This window comes from Camelus dromedarius, chromosome 3 (genome assembly GCF_036321535.1).
Source record: "Camelus dromedarius isolate mCamDro1 chromosome 3, mCamDro1.pat, whole genome shotgun sequence".
Lineage (NCBI taxonomy): Eukaryota > Metazoa > Chordata > Mammalia > Artiodactyla > Camelidae > Camelus > Camelus dromedarius.
This window is the reverse complement of record NC_087438.1, coordinates 89,728,360-89,752,432: the sequence shown is the minus strand read 5'-3', so window position 1 is coordinate 89,752,432 and position 24,073 is coordinate 89,728,360. Positions and strand designations below refer to the sequence as shown.

The window sequence follows — 24,073 nt, the reverse complement described above, 5'->3', positions numbered from 1 at the left end:
GATTGTAAAATTATTGTTACTCGTGTTAGTGTAAAAATGGAACCAGCCCCAAAGCCTAGCAATGTGGAAGTCTCTCTGAATGGCCACTAATCAGCACAGCTGCAGCAAGAGCCGCTCACGATGTATCCATGCAAAGGGAATCCCAGAGGACTCTGCCGGGCATCTGTCCAGCTGCGTGCAGCAGACTCACTAACGTGTGCCAGGCTCCCCTTAGAGCAGAGGTTCTCAAGTGGGTGTGACGGTGCCTCCCACTCCAGGGAGTGAGGGTGCAGAATTTAGCAACGTTTGGATATGTTTTTCGCTGTCACAACTAGGTATCCAGTGGGTAGAGGCCAAAGATGCTGTTAAACATACCACATTGCACAAAACAGCTCCCTACAGCAAACAATTATCTTACCCAAAATGTCATTAGTGACGAGGTTGAGAAATCTGCTCTAGAGAAACTTAACTTGCACTACTTCTGTAATCTCAGTTACAACCACATGAAGCAGAAAATATTTCCCTTGTTTTAAATATGAAAAAAAGAGTGTCAGAGAGATTAAATATCTCCAAAGTGACAAAGATAATAGATGGCAGAGCTGCTTGCTCTTATCCAAGAAGTTGTATTAGCAATCTAAATAAATTAATGTGCTTGAATATTATAGCTGCTTTAAAAGATGGATTTATACAAATGGCATAATATTAGCTCCAGAAAAAAAATTATCTCCAGATCACACAGACTTGGATAAGACATTTGTAATGAGTAGCTAATAAAATATTGGAACCCCCCCCCCAAATAAAGATCTCTTACCAGTCAGTTAATAAGTAAAAATAGTTATTGGAGACATGTAATATGCAATCCAATTTGTATTATATAAGCAAAAGTAAGTGTATGAAAATATCATAAACGTTATCTATGACCTTATGTATACACCTAAAAATTTGTAAAAATGGAATTTTCCAAAAAGGATAATGTTTTTATAAACAGAACATCTCAACACAAAAATAACTAATGAAAACTTTTGCCATGTATATGCCACCACATGCCACAGCACATGGTGATAGTGTTGTGTCTTTAGAAATGTGAACAAGAGATTGGTGATAACTGAGAACAGTGGAGACAATAATGGACAGTTACACTGGTGTCCTGTTACAGTTCTTGGTTCTTGCAAGTTCTGTTACAATGTAAACAAGTGTTTAAAGCAGTTAACTGAAATTATGAAAATATACGTGTGATATGATGGAACATCTTTTTTTTTTTTTTTTTTTGATGGAACATCTTTTTAGACCACTGTGTTCATCAGGAATTAAGTAACCTAATTTCTGGCAGTTTCCTTAATTTGGAAAAAAGAAATAGGCCCAAAATACTCCACATTATATATCTTCTATTCCATGGATATAGAACAAAAAACAAAACAAAAAAAGGAAGGAAATAATTCAATTTGAATCCTAAGAAAGAGGTCTGGTTGACTGAAGGCCCTTTGTTTTTTCCTGTGTAACCTGACGGATCTGATACAGAAAGTTTCTTGAATGAAAGGGACAGCTAAACAGTCCTGTATAACTGAGGGTGTTATGTTTACGTCTTTAAGCCATTTTGAATGTATTTTTGTATATGGTATCAGGGAGTATTCTAATCTGACAAAACACTACAAGCTTCTTAGAAGAAAATGTAGGCAAAACATTATCCGATATACATCTCAGCAATGTTCTCCTAGGGCAGTCTACCTAAGCAATAGAAGTAAAAGCAAAAATAAACAAATGGGTCCCAATTAAGCTCATAAACTTTTGCATAACAAAGGAAACCATAAGCAAAACAAAAAGACAATCTACGGAATGGGAGAAAATATTTGCGAAAGGTGAGACTGACAAGGGCTTAATCTCCAGAACATATAAACAGCTCATACAACTTAATAAGAAAAAAAAAAACAACCCAATCCAAAAATGCGCAGAAGACCTAAACAAGCAATTTTCCAATGAAGACAAACAAATGGCCAATAGGCACATGAAAAAATGCTCAATATCGCTAATTATCAGAGAAATGCAAATCAAAACTACAATGAGGTATCACCTCACACCAGTCAGAATGGCCATCATTCAAAAGGCCACAAATGATAAATGCTGGAAAGGATGTGGAGAAAAGGGAACTGCTGGTGGGAATGCAGTTTGGTGCAGCCATTATGGAAAACAGTATGCAGACTCCTTTAAAAACTAAAAATAGACTTACCATATGATCCATCAATCCCACTCCTGGGCATATATCCAGAGGGAACATTAATTCAAAAAGACACCTGCACCCCAATGTTCATAGCAGCACTATTTACAATAGCCAAGACATGGAAACAACCTAAATGTCCATCGACAGATGACTGGATAAAAAAGTTGTGGTATATTTATACAATGGAATACTACTCTGCCATAAAAAATAATAAAACAATGCCATTTGCAGCAACATGGATGAAACTGGAGATCACAATTCTAAGTAAGCCAGAAAGAGAAAGAAAAATACCATATGATATCACTCATATGTGTAATCTTAAAAAAAAAGAGAGAGAGACAAACGAACTTATTTATAAAACAGAAACAGACTCACAGACATAGTAAACAAACTTATGGTTACCAGAGGGGAAGGGGTGGGAAGGGATAAATTGGGAGTTCTAGATTTGCAGATACTAACTAATATACATAAAATAGATAAGCAACAAGTTTATACTGTATAGTACAGGGAACTATATTTAACATCTTGTAGTAACATGGTGAAAAAGAATATGAAAACGAACATATGTATGTTCCTATATGACTGAAGTATCATGCTGTGCACCAGAAATTGATACAACATTGTAAACTGACTATACTTCAATAAAACAAACAAACAAACAAACAAACAAAAAAAACCCCAGAGGGTGAAGGGTTCAGAACATCTGGAAACAATCCTGAAAGAAAAGAGGGAGGGAGAGTGGAGATGGAGAGGGGATAAAGCTTGGGAGACCACGAGGTGCCAAAAGGCTTGTGGTCCTCAAATGTATCTCTACTCCACAATTTCCTAAGTTTTCCTCCGAATTCCCTAGAGTTTCTGAAATGTCTAGTGTCAATATATTTTTGGAGAAAATAGTGAAGCAGGTGAGTGTTCTATGCAGGCTGACCCGGAGGAAACAAATGCAGCTCGTGCAGATGTGGCATCCAGGAAAGGAGCTCAGACAGATGCCCACTCTTCTCTCTCTTTATCCCAGGCTCGAACAGAACACTTGAGTCATGACCTTAGACCCTCCCAGGCTGAGGAATGTGGAGCTGCAAGGAATTTCCTGAAGATCTTAGGTGCAGTCAGCCCTTAATAACACCAGAATCATATTTGTAGTGTCTGTAAGTCCTTAGGAAAGATCTTGATGAAAACACATCAAACTGCTATCTGAAACTAACTCTGGAAATTGGGGGCTTTAAGGATTGAGGATTCTCTCTTCATACACTCATTTCTGCATTGTTTTAATATTTTACAATAAATAGTCCTTAACTTTTTGAATCTTAACTGTAAGAGAAGACAACTAAATGAAATGTAAACTAAACAAGCTAGGACAATCTGAGACCACATTGCTTGAAATGCATTGTCTAGGTTAAGAAAGCTAACAGTTTTGCTCTAACTTCCACCAGAATACGCCTGGACCCTCACCCTCAGAAGGGTAGGGAATCTTTAAAGACACCTGTGATGTTTATCTTGGGAGCATGAGAGTAGAATTCAGAGGGTGGTTAGACTGCTCATTTTTGGATTGGGCTGAAGTCAGGAAGACCTGGATCAGACTCCCAACTTGCTTCCTTGGTGACTTAGGGAAATTACTCAACTTCCTAATCAACAAAATGGGTGCAATATACTTTGCTGGCAGAGTTACTGTAAAAACTAATCATGTGATATTAAGATCAACAAGGTACAGTGCCCAAAACTTAACTGATTCATAAACTATCATGGTGTGATATTAAGATCAACAAGGTACAGTGCCCAAAACTTAACTGATTCATAAACTATCATGGTTGTTTACACTTGTTGCCACTGTCATTGCTATATATTACAAAAGAGATACAGCATTCTGTCTGTGTATTCCAAACACCAAAACCAAGATTAATTCCAAGATGCCACGGTGTTCCAACAACAGAATTTTCCAACAACAAAAGTGGCAGGTGAAATTAATAAATTATTTGGCTCTACAAGTGTTAATAGTATTGAACTCCATTGGGCACATTTTGGAGAAAAGATCTACTGTGCGCTAATTTCTTATTTTAAAACTTAAAGAATACTAATGCAAGATAGAAACTGCAAGATAGATTACACTAAAAATCAGTCATTTCTACTATGTCAAATTCTATTCCTGTATCTCCTCCATGTCAATTTCTACTCCATATCTTGGATCAAAGAATTTAAATGATGTAAATGGTATACATCTCTGATAAATAAAACCAAAGCTACAAAATATTTTCATCTCACAGGGCTTTGCATTTTACCTCCAGGCTTTACCAGCTGCCTGGTGTGGGTGATTTATTTAACCTCCATAATTTTCACCATCCTTACCTATAAAACTGAGTGAGAACATGAATCTTGGTGGGTTTCTGGGAAAATTAGCCACATCTTATAGCAGTATGTGTATGGCTTATAATAGTGCTTAAAAACAGTAGCTATATTATTTTGGACCTTGAGTCTTTATTTTATTTTTTATGGGTTTTTTTGGTGGGAGAGGAGGTAATTAGGTCCATTTGTTTTTATTTATTCATTTTAATGGAGGTACTGAGGGCGGAACCCAGCACCTCGTGCATGCTAAGCCCATGCTCTACAACTGAGCTGTCTACTTCCCCCCTCAAGTCTTTTTCCAAAGTGATGCAAATAGAAATAGCAGCATCTCCATTCACTGATCTTTCGTTACTGATTTGATTTTTCTAAAAGGTGGTGGTACCTCTTGCTTCCTGCCCTTGTAGGTGTGGTTAGTGGAAAACTCTAATACCTTTCCTATTTCCTACAGGTATGTTTCTTGTCATTTACTATCCATCACAGCCATGGCATAGAAAGCTCTTTTGATTTTTCATATATAAGGTTTATGAACATCTTCAAAATGTATAAAGAATATTCTAAATTATTTAAAGGTAAGATATCAGGCATTTCCAAACCAGATCTGTGCCAAGAATGGGATACTAAATTAGGGGTTATTATTTTATTTACCAAAAAAAAATCACAATAAATTTTCCTTATATAACTGCATCTTATAGGTCCCTTAAAATATAATTTAGTTTATAAAAACTAGATTTACATCTATTTATTTGAGCAGCTCACTTATTTTCTAAGAATATGTAGAAACACTGTAACCAAAAGATTTTATAAATGCAGCTTATAAAGTACTTTTAAAATCCATGTTATTATCCATCTATATTATACGGTGGTCCTCCACTGCTTTCTCTTTCGCTTGTATTATTCTTTAACACTCCAAGACTAATTTATTGAACTCTATTTTAGAGTTACAGGAATAGGAGGAGATATAAGTACTGAGCACAGGACTGAATGTGTACCTTCCAGAGGAATAGGTAATGGAAAGAAATAAGAGAAGACTGAAGTAGACGGTCGATTATGTAGTTCCAATATAGAGTCTGATTGATCCTCTCTCTTATAAGCCTATGGTGAGTTGTTAATAGGTGCAGAACACGTAAGACCGTGTGACCACGCACCCCAAAATTGGACACTGTGCACTTGTGGAGCCAAAGGCAACAGCAGCCAAGGTATTAGAACACTTACCAAAATACTACCACTGAGCTAACTCGAGACAAAGGCTTGGAGACATGTTAAGTCATATTAATGAGCAGCATTAGGTCGTCCCCAAGGATGCTTTAGCATGTTATTCCAAAATCATTTCAAATAGAAACAAGGGATTTCCATATTCTTAAGCTTAAAACACACTTTAAATAATCATCAGTGAATTTACTTCTCCTCTTTTATCTTTCCATCCACTGATCCCCTTCAAGTCTCTGCCTTCCTCATAGGAAGGTCACGTCAGCTCACACAGATCAGGTCAGTTCCTGGGGCCTGACAAGGAAAAGGAGCTATAGAAACTGAAAATGCAATACAATCATGGGAATTAAAATAGTAATCAAATACTGTATTTCTTTAATCTACCATTTTACCAGCTAAGATCTGGACCTAACTTTCATGTGATAGTTTTATGTATGTCTTGTCCTTTTCCACTGACCACTCCAAACTCTCTCTCCTGATAGCATTCTTGGGCCATCATTTTATTCATTAAAGCTCAGAATTAATATATGATTTACAGGGATGAAAATCTGGTTTAATCTTGACCTCTTGTCAACTAACGGAGAAGAAATTTATGCACATTTAAAAAAAAATTAGTTTTCCTGCATACATCTCCATACATTATTATTCAAAACCAAAAATTTAAATATAGCTATTTGGATATCATTCCCTTTTACTTCCTGAGCCAAGTTCTTCAACGGCAATAGCGCAACTAGACTTTCATAAATGTTCACTTCCTAAAATGACACCAAGTCCACATTTGCTCTCATATCAAATTTCATCAGCACCAGGATGCTGCCAGTATTATGGCTCACCCCTAATATAAGAGCTGCCCACGTGTGGAAAATTATCTACTGCAATTAACTAAATGTGATATTTCTATCCTTTACTAGGCTTCTTTGCATTATTACTAAATTAATACCTAATAGATGAACTATCTAAGAGTCTTAATTTCCCCAGCGTTTTCTCAATCATGATTCCTATGGCTGGAAGGTATCTCTTCAAACTCACATTACCAGAGAAAGCTTATTGCTTTAGTTTTTAATAAAAAGAACAATATTAGAATTCTTGGCACTCTTTAAATAAACACACAATAATGTGGATACAAGTTTACATTTAGAGAATAGTTCTAAATGTTTGTGACTAAAATCTACTTCCTGAAAAGGTTGATTTGGATTTTGTTAGTTTGTATTTGTTGACTTGATTTGAACCCTGACCCTAACAACTTTATAGTCTTTTTCACAGCAGTGGGATATATGAAACAATACTACAGTCTGATATCTGAATTCATGACCTAATCTTGAAAAACATTATGTAATTATGTAACTTCCCATTTTGTATATATTATTTATATAACACCAAATGAGTGGCTTTGAATATTTGTTTTAATAAATCCTTTATTTAATTTTAAATCTTGTCCACTATACTATGGGCTAGCTATCGGTAGCTAACTTTGTTCCTTACTAATCAATGGGATGTTCACAAATATCCCTTAATGGTTGCTCTAGTGATAATAATTTCCAGACAGCAGAAAAATCTTTTGTATTTTTTATAAGATAGAAATGCTCCCAAAATTGATCTTTAAACATAATCCCTATTAAAGTTCCAGCAGACTCTGCAGATACTGACAATCTGATCCTAAAATTTATATAGAAATGCAAATGATCCACAATAGCCAAAAAGCTTTCAAAACAGAAAATCAAAACAGAATTTCCCCAATTAAAAATGTATTATGAAGCCTTCTAAATCAAGACAGTATGGTACTGACATAAGGATAAACATAAAGATTTTAAAACCGGTATTAATAGTTCAAAAGTTAACTCATACTTGTTAACTGTTGACAAAAGTCCTACGGTATTTCATGAGGAAAGGATGGTCTTTTCAGCAAATGGTGCTGAGAGAAAATTGGAGATAGACACATACACACACACACACACACATACATACACAAAGAGATTAACTTAAACCCTTATCTCACACTATACACCAAAAAAAATTAACTCAAAATACATCAGAGATCTAAATGTAACAACCAAAATTACAGAAGAAAATAAGAGAAAGTCTATGAGACTTTGAGTTTCTAGTTACACCAAAAGTACATTCCATAAAAGAAAAAAATGATAAATTTGATTTTTCAAAATCTATAAAAATTGGCTTTGAAAGACACCATTAGGAAAATGAAGAGAAACCTCTAGACAAGAAGAAAGCATTAGCAAACTGAACGTCTGACAAAGGATTTACATTCCGAGTATATAAAGAACTCTTAACACGAAATAGTAGAAAGACAAAAAACCTAATTCAAAATAGACAAAAGATTTGAACAGACATTTCACCAAAGATGACATATGAATGGCTCTAAAAAGAGGCATGAAAAGATGCTCAACATAGTCATTAGAGAAATGCGAACTAAAACCGCAGTGAAATACCACCGCAGAGCCAAAAAACAGCCAGTACCAAAAAGAGACAGTAACAAGTGTTGGCGAGAATGTAGAGAAACTGGAATCTTAACAAACTGCTGGTGGGACCGTAAACTAGTACAGTACTTTGTAAAAGAATTTGGCAGTTTCTTAAAATATCAAACGTAAATTTCCCACGTGACCTAGCAATTCCACTCCTAGGTATTTACCCAAGAGGAATAAAAATATTTATCTACACAACGACTTATACACAAATGTTTTTCTTAGCACTATTCATAATAGCAAAAAAGTGGAAACAATCCAAATGCCACTGATGAACAAAGACTCATTATTCAGCAAGAAAAAGAATGAACTACTGATACATACTACCACATGGATGAACCTCAGAAACATGCAAAGTTTAAGAAGCCAGACAAAACACCAAATTTTATACAATTTATATGAAATGTAAAGGTAAACCTATAAAAAGAGAAAGTAGATTAATGGTTGCCTGGGACTAGGGGTAGAAACAGAATGACTGCAAATGGATACGAGGTACCCCTTTGGGGTGATGGAAGTGTTCTAAAACTGAGCTGTGGTGATGGTTACACAGTTCTATAAATGTACAAAAATCACCAAATTGTATATTGGGGTGAGTTTATGGCATGTAAATCATACCAGGAGAAAAAAATATTAGGAGGGAAAAAAAAAGCATTCACGATATCTTTTTCTATCTGTCATATTTAAAATAATGATTTACCCTAGAAAAATCAGCTTGACATATTCATGAATCTATCTTACTAATGAGAAATAATTAGTTTCTACTTAGAAAAACTTCTATGTAAGAACTTTCATCTTAAAATACCAATTCAATGCTTTTTAAAACATTACTAATTAGAACCACCTATTTTGAACTGACAAAATTCTAACTGGAGCTCTACAGAGACACAGGAACTATGCATGTGAGTAAATAAAATGAGGCACTAAATAATTAAATTTTAAAACACAGATATTTCTGCAATGCACTAATCAGACATTACACTTGGTTAATTTTATTTCCATATAATTGTTATTTCTGCAACAGATTATTCAGACTTTGTTTTGTTGTAGTAAACTGTGGAGGTTCTATTTATCTGCAAGCACACAACCAGAGAACAATATGAAGACCCTGTGCTAATTATATATAAGTTCCTCTTTCAATAGCTGAACTGCCTATCTGTGAACTGGGCACACTAAAATATTTGCTGGCAGTATAATACATTTATAAAGGAAATGTAACTATCACATTTTAGTTGCTATTAGATGCGTTCAAATCCAAATTATAATGGAGATAGGCAAATTTGCACTAATCAGATTAGCTGATATAATTATCTGCCTGGCCACTCCTCTAAGCATGTTAATGTTTTTTGACTGTTAACTCTAATTAGAGTTTTACAGGACTCTTAACATCCAAATTCGTGGAATGTGAATGAGTAGATAAAACCTGTTAGGTTATTTCTGCCATTTGAGATAACTTACCACTTCATTCTTAACACATCTCCAAAGTCCTCTTAACCTGCCACACTGCACTGTCATTCCAGTGTAGACAATCTCTCACAAAGAGTTTTCCATCTTCTCACTGATTTTCTAACATTCTCCTAAAATGTGCCTTGGTCTTCATTTATCCACAGTGAAACTTCACGGTATGGCAGACCCCTTTCAGTCTGAAGGTATGTTTCTTCCTTTATTCCTGATCAATTTTATAACAGTAACTATCATGAAACAGCTGGAGCTAAGTCTCCTGCTATATTGCCCACAAAACTATTGATGACAATTTGAAATAATTCAGCTCTATTTACTTCTAAATTCTAGTATGGGTAGCAAGTTTATATTTTCTCATGTAAGGAGTAAGAAAACATTCATACTGGCATTAAGGCCCCATTATATTATCTCCCAACTAATTCACAGTTGTAGCCTATTGAATAATTATTTGAAATCCAGAAAATCCTGCCTAACCCAATGGCATCTGAGTGTTCCCAGAAAGATGTTAAAGGTAAGGACAGAAAGTGTCCAAGTTTCTGTAATTGGAGCTAAAAGAGTATTAAAATTCATTCAAGATACGAAGGATATGAAGCCTGACGGATGCAAATGCAGTCTTCAAAGATCATGATCTCTGGAGGTTTCAGAGCCGCGAGAGTGGCTGCCTTCAAATTTAAGCTTGCACTAGAGTTACCTTGGATTCTTTAAAAATACAATTCTTAATTCTGAGGCTCAATCTGGGATTCTGATTTTAAATGGAGAACTCTCAACTTCCTCTACCTTACCCCCTCTGCCATGATTTTAATACAGGTGTCTGCACACAAGACTTTTAAAAATATGTCATCAAGAAACATGAGCCAAAAGCCAATGACGTGGGCTCCCTGCAGAAAGTGGCCATAGATTGTAGGTGAAGTCGGGCAGAGATAAGAGAGAAAAGCTGGGGCGAAGCATCTTAATATGCTTGTGAAAGGGAAAAAAAATTAAATCTCATTTTTTTTAAGCAAATGCAAAAGCTGTTTAAATAATGCCAAAACTGGCCTGGGCTCACCAGCTCCGTTTCCTGATCATCCGGGTAAAAGCCTAAACAGTTAATAATTTATTGCAGATAAATGCACATTGATTGTGAAATAAAATCAGCTGGAAAAGGCAAGTACTACACTATCTCATCCCCAAGGACCATCCCAACACTACCATGCAATAATTCTGTATGAATATCTGGGTAGCACTGAAATGGCTGACTTCCCATTTTCTCACTTCTCTCAGTCAAGGGCTTGGCATTACCATAAAGATGAGATGGAGACAAGATGATGTGCTCACTATGGCTGCACCCTAAATGCACTCCACATCAAATCATGGTCCTCACTTGGCTGAGGGAATCTGAAAGCTTCCTTTCAGGAACAACTGCCACCCCCAGCCCCACAAATCATAATCCAAGAGGGACTACTGGTTCCCCCATTGCTTTAAAATATGTCAAGATTACTTCCCGAACTCAACACAGTTCCCATCTATCAGGAACCTGGAACTCCTGTGATTCTTCTTCGTTTTGCAACCACAAAGCCATAAAACCATCTGGGTAAAAATGTAATCATAATTAAGGAGAAACATTCACTTGTGTAAGAGCGCAATAAAAATGGGCTCTGTTTTAGTGCTGCATAAAAAATGTTTTAAGACTCCTATAGAGAATTTCCCAAATTTAAAAAAGGATACTATTTTATGATTTAGCTAATAAACTTCAAGTAATCATATTCAAATGAATATTAAATAAACATTATCAAATGAGCAAACGAATAAATTTTATTAAATAAACAAAATTTCTTCTCACAAAATTGGTCCATGCCTGATGTCTCTCAGGATACTAAGACAGAGTAACCTATGATTAAAGGGTTCATTAACTTTTAATGTGTGCTATTGTCCATTCCATCACCATGATGATCCTTTTCACTAGAATTCACTGTATCACTTCCTTAAAAAATACTGGAGTATCTGCATATTGGCCACTCTAAGTACAGAAACCTCTTTCCGGTGTCACTGTCAGCAGGAACCTTATCATCGCCGTTCTAAATTTTAAACTGGAAAAACCACAGGATGTCTTGAAGAGATGTGCACTTAAAGTGGATAAGCAAACACTGAACACATAGGAAATCAAAGAACTGTGAAGAACAAGGACAAGGAGGACAAGCTGAGGCAAAGAAAAGGCTCCCCCAAAACTGTACAGACCCTGAAGCAAGGAACTATTTCTCTTTTTGTTCTCTGGGCATTTGGCACAACACATGGATGTAACTAGTCCACTACTCATGAATATTTAGAGTGTTCTTTTCTTGAAAACAATGCTGCAATGAACAGGCTTATACATAAATTGTTTGCACACATATGACTCTTCCTGCAATATTGGTACCTACAAGCAGAACTGCTACCAAGTAAGCACGTTAAAATTTAAATACATCACACACGACGGCTGCCAATTTACTCTCCTACAGTGTATGAGATTAAGTGTTCCCCAACTATGCCCAATGGATATTGTTAATCTGCATAATCTGTGCCAATCTGACAAACCAAAAATAACGCTTAAGAAAATTTTCTTTCCCCAGCTTCCCAATAAATTTGGAAAAAACATTTATTTGGTGTTTTCATTTCCTTTTAAGTATGTCCACAAAAAAGTTAACAGTGCTTATCTACGGGTGGTAAGACTACAGATGACTTATTTCATATTTTTTCTAAGCTTTCTATACTCAGCTTGTGTAATTTTGTTATCATCACTTATCTTTTTAAAATACTAATAGAAAAAGAGCACTGGAATGTGAAATGAAAAAGATGAAAAGCCTAATAGAAAAATGAGTAGAAGATATGAAAAAACAGTTTACAGGAAAGGAAATGAGAATAAAAATATGGAAAGATGATCAGTCTCACCAATAATACAAAAAAAAAATGTAAGTTAAAACTACTTGGAGATAATATTTCTTTGCCTACTAGATTTCACAAACATCAAAACTTTTCGTAACACCCAAATCGGTAACAACTGAGGAGAAAGACTCACTCACTTTCTCTGCCGGCCTGACAGTACAGTGGCATCACCTCTGTGGGGTGCAGTCAGGCAATATGGCCCCAAATTACCAAGACACACGCCCGCTGACAAAAGATAACAAGTGACGTAGGCAAAACGGCCTATCTACAGAGTCCTATTTAATTTAGCACTGTTCGTAACAGGAAAATACTGGAATCAATCAAATGTATACCCACACCAAGTGATTAAGGAGATTATGGAGCATTTTTTCAATCAGATAAAACAGAACTAGAAAAAAGGGAACTCTTTTCATGCACTCATACGTGATAATATCACATGTCCGTGTGAGTGTAAATAATATGGCTTTAAAAAGCTCTAAATGGACACATGCATTTATCAGTTTCTGCATCAATTATCTCTAGATCAGATACTGGAAACGAACACCCTGGCTACCTCTAGGAAGGAATACTGAGTAATAGCTGTGGACAGGTGTTGGAGGAAGACTTTTCATTACATACTTTTTGGAAGTTCTGTGTGGTGAAGTTTGAGCCCTTATAATATTGTTAATGATTTTACTCTGCCTCTAGTTTGAGTGGTGGTTTCGTTGAACGCAGGATTCAAAGTCACAGTTCCTCAGAACTCTGAAGCTGTCAACTCACGAGCCTCTAGTGTCCACTATGACTGATTCAATCTCTGACGTCAACTTGACATTCACTGTATTGTAAATAACTTTCCTTTATTAAACGTGGAGAACAGTCTCTTTGTCTTTGACTTTCTAATACTCTGTCACGACGAATCTAGGTTTGGGGGTCTCTTTACTTCCGCTACTCTGAGTTTGGTGGCTGGTCCTCCAGTCCGAAGGTGTCTGTCTTCCTTTATCTCTGGGGCAAATTTGCTTCTGATACAAGAAAAGCTCCCTTAACCTCTCCCTCACCAGCACTGGTTACATCAGCCAATTCATCTCCAATCTCTGAAGTAAATGACACTCTATACACCACCCAGAAAATACGATGACGGGAGCATGCAGTATGCCAAATGCTCACAGCTAGTACATTCCTCCCTTGTCTCGCTGCACACAGTTATTTCCACCAGTCAGCCTGCCCGTTCACCAAGAATCTGCTATGTTTGTTTGAATGCACATAGGCACATTTTGTAATTATGTGATTTAATCAAACACTAGACATTAAAGACAGTGAAGTATAATGCAAAAGATGTCTTGCTTCTGTGAAAATTTTGGAAAAACTTAAGATTAAGTTGCTAAAAAAAACTGTTGTGATTTTACTTGGGATGAAACAACTGGAAAAGATTTGAAAGTTTGAAAAGTCCAGGACTCTACACATAAGTTGCTTTATGTTTGTCTTTTCATTTTTATTCCACATACAGAAATCTATATTGGAAAATGGATTTGGTACACGATGAGTAGGGCTCACCTGGAACACCAGTTACCTGACCTACACTCAAAGGAATAGTATCTGGCCTCACATCCAAAGCCTGGCTGATGAAAGCATATTTTGGTGATTTCAATTAGAATCAAATGTTTAGGGTACATTAGCATGCATTTTAAAAACTCTATCCTTTAACTTTTAAAAATTAACTCCCATTAAAGAAATGTGGACCTATGATCATGGCTCACAACTTTTCTTTCATAGTTTGCATCCATTTGTCCTTTAGTATATTATGCTCTGGAATAATTTCTGGGTTTGGTCTTCTAGGTTACAAATTTACATACCAGTTCATCCATGGATTTTTTTCATTCTAACAGTCATATAATTTGAGGTCCATTGTATTTAATCATTTTTTCCTGATAGCAGCTGTTCCTATTTTCTCTAACTTATTTCCATGAATATTTATCCACTTACTTACCAGTTAAAGTATCCATTTGATCTATTAATTTTGTTGCTCCGTGTTTTTAATCACCTGGAGTTTGATGACTCTCTTTTATATGCTTTGTTTTTTGTTTGTTTTTTTACCACTGTGATATTTTTAGATGTCGGCCTACCTTGTTTTGGTTTCCTGCTTACCTAGCTGTTGCCACTAACTCAGTTACCCGGTTCTCCTCCAATGATTTGAAGAGTCAGGTGGAACCACCCACTGGATACAGAAAGCCAATGGCCCATCTTTTGAGAGTGGAGGATCCCCATCCTATGGTGTCACCTATATGCCAGGGAAAGCTCTACCCTATTCTGCTCTTGCCTAGGGACACACATTTGGCATATGATGCATGGCAAGGACGGACACCAGAAAAAGCCAATGGCACCACCACGCTCAGGCCCCTTCCGCTCCCTGCACTCTCCTGTACCAGAGGCCTCAACATATTTAAGTGTTCCAAGCTTGCCATGGCATCAAATACTTTGATTCAAGGAAGGCAGTAAATTGAGAAACAATTTAATTTACACAGGATTGTAGAATCTGTATCAAGAGCTAATCAAAATGACTACTGTATAAAACTCTCAATTTATAAAACTCAAAATTTAAGTTTTAGCAGTCATCTATCATTCTGGAAAAATCATCTAAATGTTAATGATGGCCATTTCAAGTTCATCTAAAGGGCCATAGGAAACAACTGTACTGATCTAGTTTACCTTAACCCAGTACTTAAGTGTGCTTTATAAAAACAAGTATTTTTGAAGCAAACATAATTATTTCACTCTTGCATGGAATTTAATTTGTTGGGGGTTTTTTTGTATTTTAATTTTTTAGAGATTACTATTTAAAACATAATGAAGTATGGCATGTGTTATATTTTATTCAGTGATTTTTACTGGATGCCTGCTAAAAACTAGGTATCTTATAATGTTCTGGAAATGAACAGATGAACAAGGTAGTACCATCAAAGCACTTGGATCATACCTACGTTTGTACATAACTCAATCTATTTTATTTCCCTATGTATATTAGTGAGCGACAGGCCAGGCCGGGAACTCCTTGAAACATACCAAAGCTTCTCTATCTTCTTGTTTTATTCTCAGTGTCTATACAACTCAACATCTTGCTCAAAGGAGTCATTCAATAAATATTTAATCACTTAGTATCATTATATTTATGTGCCTATGAGATCTAATATATGGCTCAAAAATTATTATTCAGTTTTACAGACTAATAAGAGGAAACAGAAATAGTAAGAACACTTCATACATCAATTGCTAGATATACATGTACAATTTGTGCATTTTATAAATAGGGGAAATGAGATCCAGAAAGATTAAGCACTTTGAAGAGACAGCCCCCAAACCTGTACCCGAAATCTGCATTCCAGCACCTTTCCCTACACAGCACAAGTCAGACTGCTATCTGGAGAACGAAGTGGCCAAGCTCAAACATGTTCACCACTTTGCAGTACTGGATAGCTGGCTCTCTATTTCCTTTGATGGAGACTTCTGGAGCCTTTTAAATACATAATAACTCAAAGAGTGCTGAGTTTAGGCACGTGTATTTAAAACTTGCTCCTGAGAGAGGGGAAGGGAAGGTGCACTTTGTGATCTACTCTTTCCTGTGCAACTGACAATCCGGAAGCTTTACTAACTAGGAAAAAAATTGACTGCAAACTAAAGACAGTTGCATTCATAAATAATTCACCTTCATATAAAGACATCACGATTCCTGACATTAGAATTACAAGAGCACACAATTCTAGAAACAGAGAGGAGGAAGAATGTAGTCCTATGATACTCAACAGCTGGACAGAAAAAGCCCACACTTAGCAGACAAGGCTTTGGAGGCCTGTTCTCAGGAGACATTTTAGGATCACTTCCCCTTATTGTACCTTGCGGCCTCATCACAGGAATTTTTTATATTTTTTTTCATTCCCTTGATAAGTCTGCATTTCCACCTCTCCACTCAGTCTCTTCCCTCGTTCTAAAACACTCTCAGCCCTTTTCTGCCTGGGGAAAGGCTCTCCATGCTTCAAAGTCCACTGAAATGCTATCCGCCTTGGGAAGCCTTCCCCACCTCCCCAAGCATGATTTAACCTCGGGCCTAACATTTGATTTATCATGCTGGTATGTCACTGTTTCATGACGACAAAACGTACTGTATAAAATATATATGATGTCCTTCTCATCTGTGAGCCCCTAACACAGAACCTAGAATACATTAAGCATCCAGTAAAATTTTAATTCTATCATCCAGCTTTAATTCAATCACCCAGTCCTCTCATTTCACTTGTGAAAACTGAAGCCTAGAGAGGAAAGGGCCTTGTCAAACATCAGGAACAAACCAATGTCTGAGCTCGGATAACAAATTATGCCTTCTCTTTGCCTAAAACACCCTCGTAAGCGAAAGGGCTGGCATGGGAGAGTCTGGAGTAACAAACCCGCCCTTCTTGGCTATTTGCCTAACTTTTTACTCAAAGTCTGACTGCTATACTATATTGCTGGCAACGTCAGTTTTCCTCAATAACAAAGACTTCCCAGTTCAGAACATATACATATGTGGCTAATAGGAAAAGTCCAACATGATAAACAGGGAGGTATGTCAAACTCCTGTTCAGTCTATGAAAAACCTACTCATAATTCTAACTTTGCTCCTTTAAGTATGGAGAGAAGGCATAGCTCATTTGGAAAATCTGACCAAAAGCCCACATTTCAACACAGTGAAATGCTTTATCCCCTATTGCTTCTACCACACCAGGAACTTTCTATATGTAATCATTTAATCCCTGGCCAAAAACTGGTGGACAATGAAATCCCCACAAAATGTTCTCCCCAGTGAAGTGTTCAAACATCAGTTCCACAAAAAACATTTTTAAAAGTTCTTCATGTATTTTTCCATGCCAGTTTTTTTCACTCATGGCTAAAAATGTCCATATTTGAATATTCATCATTATGAGCATCTGGTAAAATATAGCCCTGTCCAGCATTTTACATCATTTGACTATGGGACCTTAGAAGGGCATAGGTAAAAATTTCCAGTTTCATTTTGTTTGGAGTTTTAACCATCTTTTTCCATTTTACGGCTTCGATTGGCTTTGATTGTGCCGGTATTTTCTCCTAGTGGATTTTTTTCTCCAAATGAGCAGGTTGCTTTCAGATGAGTCCTGGGGATTTCATCAGCGGCTCACTAGGAACACCAAAACGCAGCCACCAACCACATGGGTGTTTACAGCATTTTGTGGGGTTTTGCCTTCAACCAACAATAAAGTCCATGGTGATGATGGCTGCCCAACAATGTGAATGTACTTAACGCCTCTGAACTGTACATATAAATAATGGTTAAAGCCGATTTTTATGTTATGTATATTTTACCACAAAGTAAAGGCCAGCTTACAGGAGGTAACAATTATCCCAAACCCTGGGTCAAAAAGGAGGGGGTAAAATCAAATGATGATCTCTATTGTTCAGACACAGCAAATGGCTTTTACTTTCTAGTTCCAAAAAGCCTCTTAGGCAGGCTCTCACCCCTGCCATTTTCCTCCATGGAATGGAGAGCAGAAAAGAAACTACTGCCAAATAAAATGTAAACCTTAGAAAAGAAATGTTAAATCACAGACCCATAACCTTGCAAGGACTGACTGGATTCTAATATCATCCATTAGTCAACTGCTCCCAGCCTTTGAGTTAACTCCTTCTCAACTCGTTTCTCACAGCAACAGCGAACAGGTGTCCTGCGTGAGAGTGGATGTGTTTAAATTCCAGACAGCTGTCAGAATGTCATTCTCTAGAGGACTGTTCTGACAACTTTGAAGTAGGGCTTGAAAAAAAAAACAACTATGAGATAACAGATGAGAAACTAGGGGTGAGGGGCCAACAAGGAGGAGACCCAGCAGTGAGCAGGTTGGCTGTCTTCCAATCTCCTAAAAGACACCACGTGGTGGGCTTATTTTGAAAAACAAAAAGAAAGAAAACCAGTGGGAAGGGTTACAAGGAGACAGTTTCACGAGGTATTGCGAAGAAACATAACCATCTAGAAGGAGAGGGCTATTAATGCACCCAATTAGCCTTCAGATTCAGTGAGTGCCCTGGAGATGTTCCACGGGAGGTAAACGGTGCAGACTCCTGGGTGGTGCAGCCGAGGGCGAAGTTCAGGGCGCACTCTGGAAGGGGATGGGGTGCATGCAAATCAGGCCGGTCTAGGAGGCGGCGGCGGGGAGTGGCGGGGGGACGTGGGGAGCCGAGGAAGGAAAGGCGCTTACCAGGCCACCTCCGCAGGTACTGAAAGAGGCCAGCGAGCCGGGGTGCCGCAGCACAGCCCCTGTGTAGAAGCAGGCGGCGTCTGGCGGCGCGGGAGGGCGCGGGGCGGCGGCTGCCCGCGTGGGGCCGGGGCCCGGACTCGGACGCTGCTCCACCGCGAAGCGCGGCGCCAGGAAGCGGCCGTCTCTCCGGAGCAGCAGGTACAGGTCCCGGGAGAAGGCCGGGATCCTCAGCAGTACCTCTTCGCCGTCCGGCTCGGCTTGCTGGGCCGGGGGCGGAGACGGGGGCGGCTGTGGGGGCGGCGGCGGCTGCCACGAGGCCGGGGCGCCCGGGGACAGGGCGGCAGCCCCGCTGGCTGCCCGCGGCAGCTCCTGAGATTCGAGCTCCTCGTCCTCTTCGCCCCCCGGCGGCGGGGGCCCGGGCCGGGGCTCAGACCGGCCTTCGGCGGGCTCCTGGGGCGGCGCCGGGGCCACGGAGCGCACCTCGCGGGAGCTGCCGGCCGTCTGCAGACGGGCGCCTCCGCCGCCCGTAGCGCCGCGCACCCAGCTCGGGTCAGCGCTCCCCCCGCTGCCGCCTGCCGCGTCCACCGGCTCCCGGCGCCAGAGTGCAGGAAACACGACTTCCCACTCCTCGCGGTCGGGGGCGAACTGCAGCCCTGCGGGCGGGGCAGACAGAGAAGTGCGGGGCTTAAAGTGCCGCGGTTCCAGTGGTACAAGCATCCCCAAGCTCACACTCCGCGCAGACACAGAGCTCTCGGGTAACGCGCTGGAGACCACCCGTCTAGCCCCTGAAACTCTTGCAACCCCCGAAGCCTAGCGATCAGATTACAAACCCCAGCATTTTCAAAATAAAAGTACGATTATGGGGGAAAGGGAGGGGGGAGGGGGCCGCAAAGTTTGGTGACAGCATTTAGTTGTTGTAAAAGAAAACCGGTACAAACACTCCAGCACAACTAAAAATTTTTCTAAGTATCTGCCAGAGCAAGCCACTGCTATCAATTTCTTTACTTGCCAGTTTTCCTCCAGGTGCTGTAAACGTACCTTTGCGAATCTTACTACTCTCTTTGGGGAAAACAGCATTTCACGAGGTCAAAATGAGGCCACGAGAAGCGCGCTTCGCTCGCGAGCGTGACGCTCTCATCCGCACCCGCACGCTCGTTTTGATTGCTGCCCGCTGAGCCCCGCTCACCGCGCACAGCTGCACCAGCCCTGCCGACCCGTGCGTTCTCGGTTTCCGCTGCGGAAGTTGTAAAGCAAGTCGAAAGTCACGGAAGAACTTACCTGAAACGATCCCATTCGACAGGACCCCCAGCTGGTAAAGGAGGCAGCAACAGCAGATGTGAGTCAGGCGCATCTCGCGGCTCTTCCCCATACCGCGCTCCCGGCCCCGCGCGCGCCTCCTTGCGCGATCCACCGCGGGCGCCGCCGCCTCCCGGAGCGCAAGGAGGCCGGGCGGCGAGTTTGCCCAGGCCCTTTGTCTGCCGGGGGGTGGGAGGGGGGGTGCTGTGTGACTCCGAGAGGCTGCCGGAGCACGGGTGGGGGTGGGGTGGGGGAGGAGCGGGGGCAGGCAGCGCCGCGGCCCCGCAGCGCTCCGGCTCCCTGGCGGATTAGGTGATGAGTCTTATTTTCTGCGTTCTGGATGTTGCAGGAGTTTCCGGAGCCCCACAGGACAGCCCCACCGTCAGCGGAGAGCCGGCAGGGGCAGGGCGGGCAGTGCTGCCTCGGGACAGGCGGAGGACTGCCCCGCGCGGGCAGGAGCGCCGCGGTGTCCGAGCCGAGGCTCGCCGCCTGCACCCGCGCGGAACTGCCAGGGGCTGGTGCCACAGTCCCAGCAGCCTGGTGTGCCAGGCTCCGCACCCTCCTCGGGACCGGAGTGCTGCAGGCTTCTACCCGCAGTGGCGCGGGAGGGGATTTGCAAGAGGATGAGGAGAGGACACGACTCGTGAGGTGGGGTGTGGAGAAGATAAGATTCAAGAAGATCTGACAAGAAGAAGGAACCAAGGGGTGCCCGCCAAGTATGACTTTGCGGGACAAAGGTCCCAGAACACCGCACACGTGCTCACACGCCCGGTAGGGGTGGGGTGGGGACCCAAATACCCTCACTTGATTCCCGATTGGCCACTCGGGGAGGCCGGATTTGCATCCTCACGTAGCAGCCCCCCTCCCTGCTGAGGTGTGTGCAGGTAAAAGGTCCCCCATCCCGCCCTCAGCCTCTTACTCTGGCTCCTCCTTCAGTGGAATTCTCTCCCTCCCCCCCCCCCCCCCCCCGCATCCGGACATCACACAAAGCCAAACTTAAGAGTCTTGAGCACAAAGCAGCGGCCCCATTTACCAAAGACCTTTGATTTTTCTTCCCATCTTTGTCTCTAGGAATTTTCTAAGCCTGGAGATAATGTAATTCGTCATGGCATGTGCTTCAAAGGTTCCCAGGACAGTAGACACCCTGACATTTCAGAGCCCCTTATCCCACCTTATCGTTCCCGCTTCCCATTCATCAGTGCTATCAGTTTCTCTCCTGCCAGCTTGCTCTCTCACTCGTGTGCACACACACAACTCCCACAAATATATACACCAAACACACTCCAGTGAGGGTGAGATTAAGGAGACCAGCATTAAATACTGTATTCTAAAGATCTCAGGCCAAATGAGATTATTTTTGCCTTTTTTACGTTTTTTTTTTTTTTTTTTTTTTTGGCACTTTTAAAACGTTTTTGCTATTGCTCTTTTGGGAGAAATTGAACCTTAAACATTCTTGCTTCCTTTGTTCTAGCTCTTCATAGTACCTCCTCCCCCTTTCCACATCTTTCTTGGACACATCAAACCTTTCACACCAGACTCAAGGGTGATTGATCCCAAAGGCCATTTGCATCCTCTGGACTAGGCCAGACACCTAGAAGTAAGAGTTCATGCAAATCAGTTTCAGAAATTCCAGCAATGAGGTTGGTTCCCCACATCCTTTGTCATTTTACCTTCTGTTCCTGGTGTCAAAGGTGACTATTGTGCCTTTAAGGGAGGCAGATGATCTTATTTCAAAAGCAAGCCACTGTTTGAATAAGCTGGGTCCTAGAATACTTTCTTTGACTAGTCCATAGTTTAAAAACAAACACAAAGACACTCAAGGTGTCTTTGTCTCCAAACCTAGTCTTATAAAATCTCTAAAACTGGAGTAACTAGGATGGGTGTGGGTTTCCAGACACCTAGGAAATAGCTGGGTTTCTTAGGAGCCTACACTCTCCTTTTTATGGGACTCAATTTCACAGAGTTAAAGCTAGACAAGGAATCAGAGGTAGTTTATTTCTAAGAAAGAAAGCAAAAATTTTAAGACAGAAGGCTAGTTTCAATGAAACACCTCCACAGGGATATGAGTCTTAAATAAAAGGTTTCTCATATTTTAACAACAATGACAACAAAAAATCTAAAACTGTAGAAGGAATTCATATTAATTTGTATGCATTTATTGGGATACATTTGTGATTCCTTAAATAGAGCCATATGATTCCTTAGATGAGCCATATGATTAAATTAAATGTCCTTTAAAAACACAGGTTGCCTATTAAGTTCCCCCGTCTGCCTTCTTCCCCCCACCCCCCAACCAGCATATAACCCATACCACTTCCTTTTGGTAGAGGTTAATATTGATGGTTACAGAAATGTTTGCTTAATTCCCAGCTAGCTCTACTCTTTCTCCCATTTGAAATACTGTTATAATTTATTTGTATATTTTCAAAGGCCATCATAAATCATCTGGGTTTTGATGATGCATGTACATATTTCTTCTACAAGACTATCAATTTTTTGGAAAGGTAGGAATGATTTCTTTATACATCTTTTTTTCACACCGCTCTGCCTAATACAATGATTTATGCTGGATGGGTGTGGAAATTCTCAGCAAACCCTCCAAAGTGCTTTAGAAGATGACAGACATTGACTTCTGTACGGTATTTTATACCAATTTCAATTCCTTGACCCAGAATTACAAGGCTAGAGCCCTTGGTGATGAGCTACTGTCAGCCTGATTTATGTGGCTTACGGAGAAAACAACCCTAAGAGGGAAAGGACCTGTGTGAAGAGTTAGTGCTTGACTAGAAGAGACTCAGATGTGCAGATAAGAGCATCAGTTAGAAGTGGGTTTGAGTGTGTATGTATGTGAAAAAAGAACTAGCCTGATTTGGAACTGAGTAAATTATATGTGGCGAAATAGAGGAGAAAAGGCAGGACTGTGACATGTGTGTGCATTGCCAACCTTAGAGGGAAGAAAAGAGCAGCTAGGGAAAATATGTTAGTTAAGACAGGTCACTACGTATGTCACCAGATGGTAGCTAGCATCAAGCAAGCACTGCCTTTGTGGGGTGGAGGTAAGTGACAAAGCATCAGAGTAAGTGAAACCAACTGTCCTGATACACGGGGTGCTCATATGTTGCACTTCATAACCCAGGCTTCTCTCTGTAGAAAGTTGGCTTTGATGCCTTCAGCCCTTCCTCATTCTCTTCACCTGTTGGCCGGAAGCCTCTCAAGACCAAAAGCTAATCTCCTTTCCCCTCCAAAAAACCTTAAAATCTTAAGGAAATGCAAAGAACTCTTTCACTGTGTTGCATGAGGATATCAACTCCCGGTAGCACTCACATCTAAATCGACATCAAGGCGTAAACTAGTTCTGACCATGACAGAGTAAGAGGAACCAGATTTAACTCCTATCTGAAGCAATTAGAAAAAGAAACAAAATGTAAAAACACTGGTTTTCAGACATTGGACAACAGCAGGCGAGGACTCTGACTGTGAGAGAAGGGGAGCAAATAGGTGATAGACACAGTTCCCCCAGCTTACCAGCTGGAGCCAATTTCCAAGCTTCAGCACAGGGAGGAGAAATCCAGAGTCCTGAAGACTAGTGGAGTTGAGAAGGCAGAGCAAGATGACTGGAACTTACAGGAGGACACAGTGCCAGAGAGGAGGGAGCTACATAGAGAGTGTAGCAGTTATCTATTGCTGCGTAAGGAACTTAGTGGTTTAAAACAAACATTTATCATCTCACATGGTTTCTGAGGCCCAGGAACCTAGAAGTAGGATATTTCTTCTGCTCAGGGTCTCTCACAAGACTTCAAACTAGTGACCAAGGTTATAGTTTCTGAACACTTAATGAAATCAGAGGTTCTATTTTCAAAGAAACGTTGAAACTGTTGGCAGGAAACTTTGTCACATTGACCTCTCCATAGGGCTGCTCATTACATGTGTTTCCTCAGAACAAGTGAGGCAAGAGAAAACTGGAAGCTATGTCTTTTTAT

At 40.2% G+C, this 24,073-nt stretch overlaps 1 protein-coding gene and 1 long non-coding RNA gene across 2 annotated transcripts in view; one reads left to right on the top strand and one right to left on the bottom strand.

Moving 5' to 3' along the window:
* Window positions 1-20,166, bottom strand: part of ADAMTS19 (ADAM metallopeptidase with thrombospondin type 1 motif 19) — a 222,596-nt gene extending 202,430 nt beyond the window's left edge. Inside the window, exons 1-2 of the mRNA XM_031448946.2 lie at window positions 20,076-20,166; window positions 18,798-19,450 (exon numbers count right to left, since the gene is read on the bottom strand). Of these exons, the coding sequence (XP_031304806.2) occupies window positions 18,798-19,450; window positions 20,076-20,166 (744 nt within the window). The remainder of the gene's footprint in view (window positions 1-18,797; window positions 19,451-20,075) is intronic.
* On the top strand, window positions 18,768-20,527 carry LOC116152270 (uncharacterized). Its single transcript, XR_010379924.1, has 3 exons — window positions 18,768-18,813; window positions 19,810-20,133; window positions 20,443-20,527. It is a non-coding gene; the product is annotated as an uncharacterized LOC116152270 (long non-coding RNA).
* The last annotated feature ends 3,546 nt before the right edge of the window (window positions 20,528-24,073 follow it).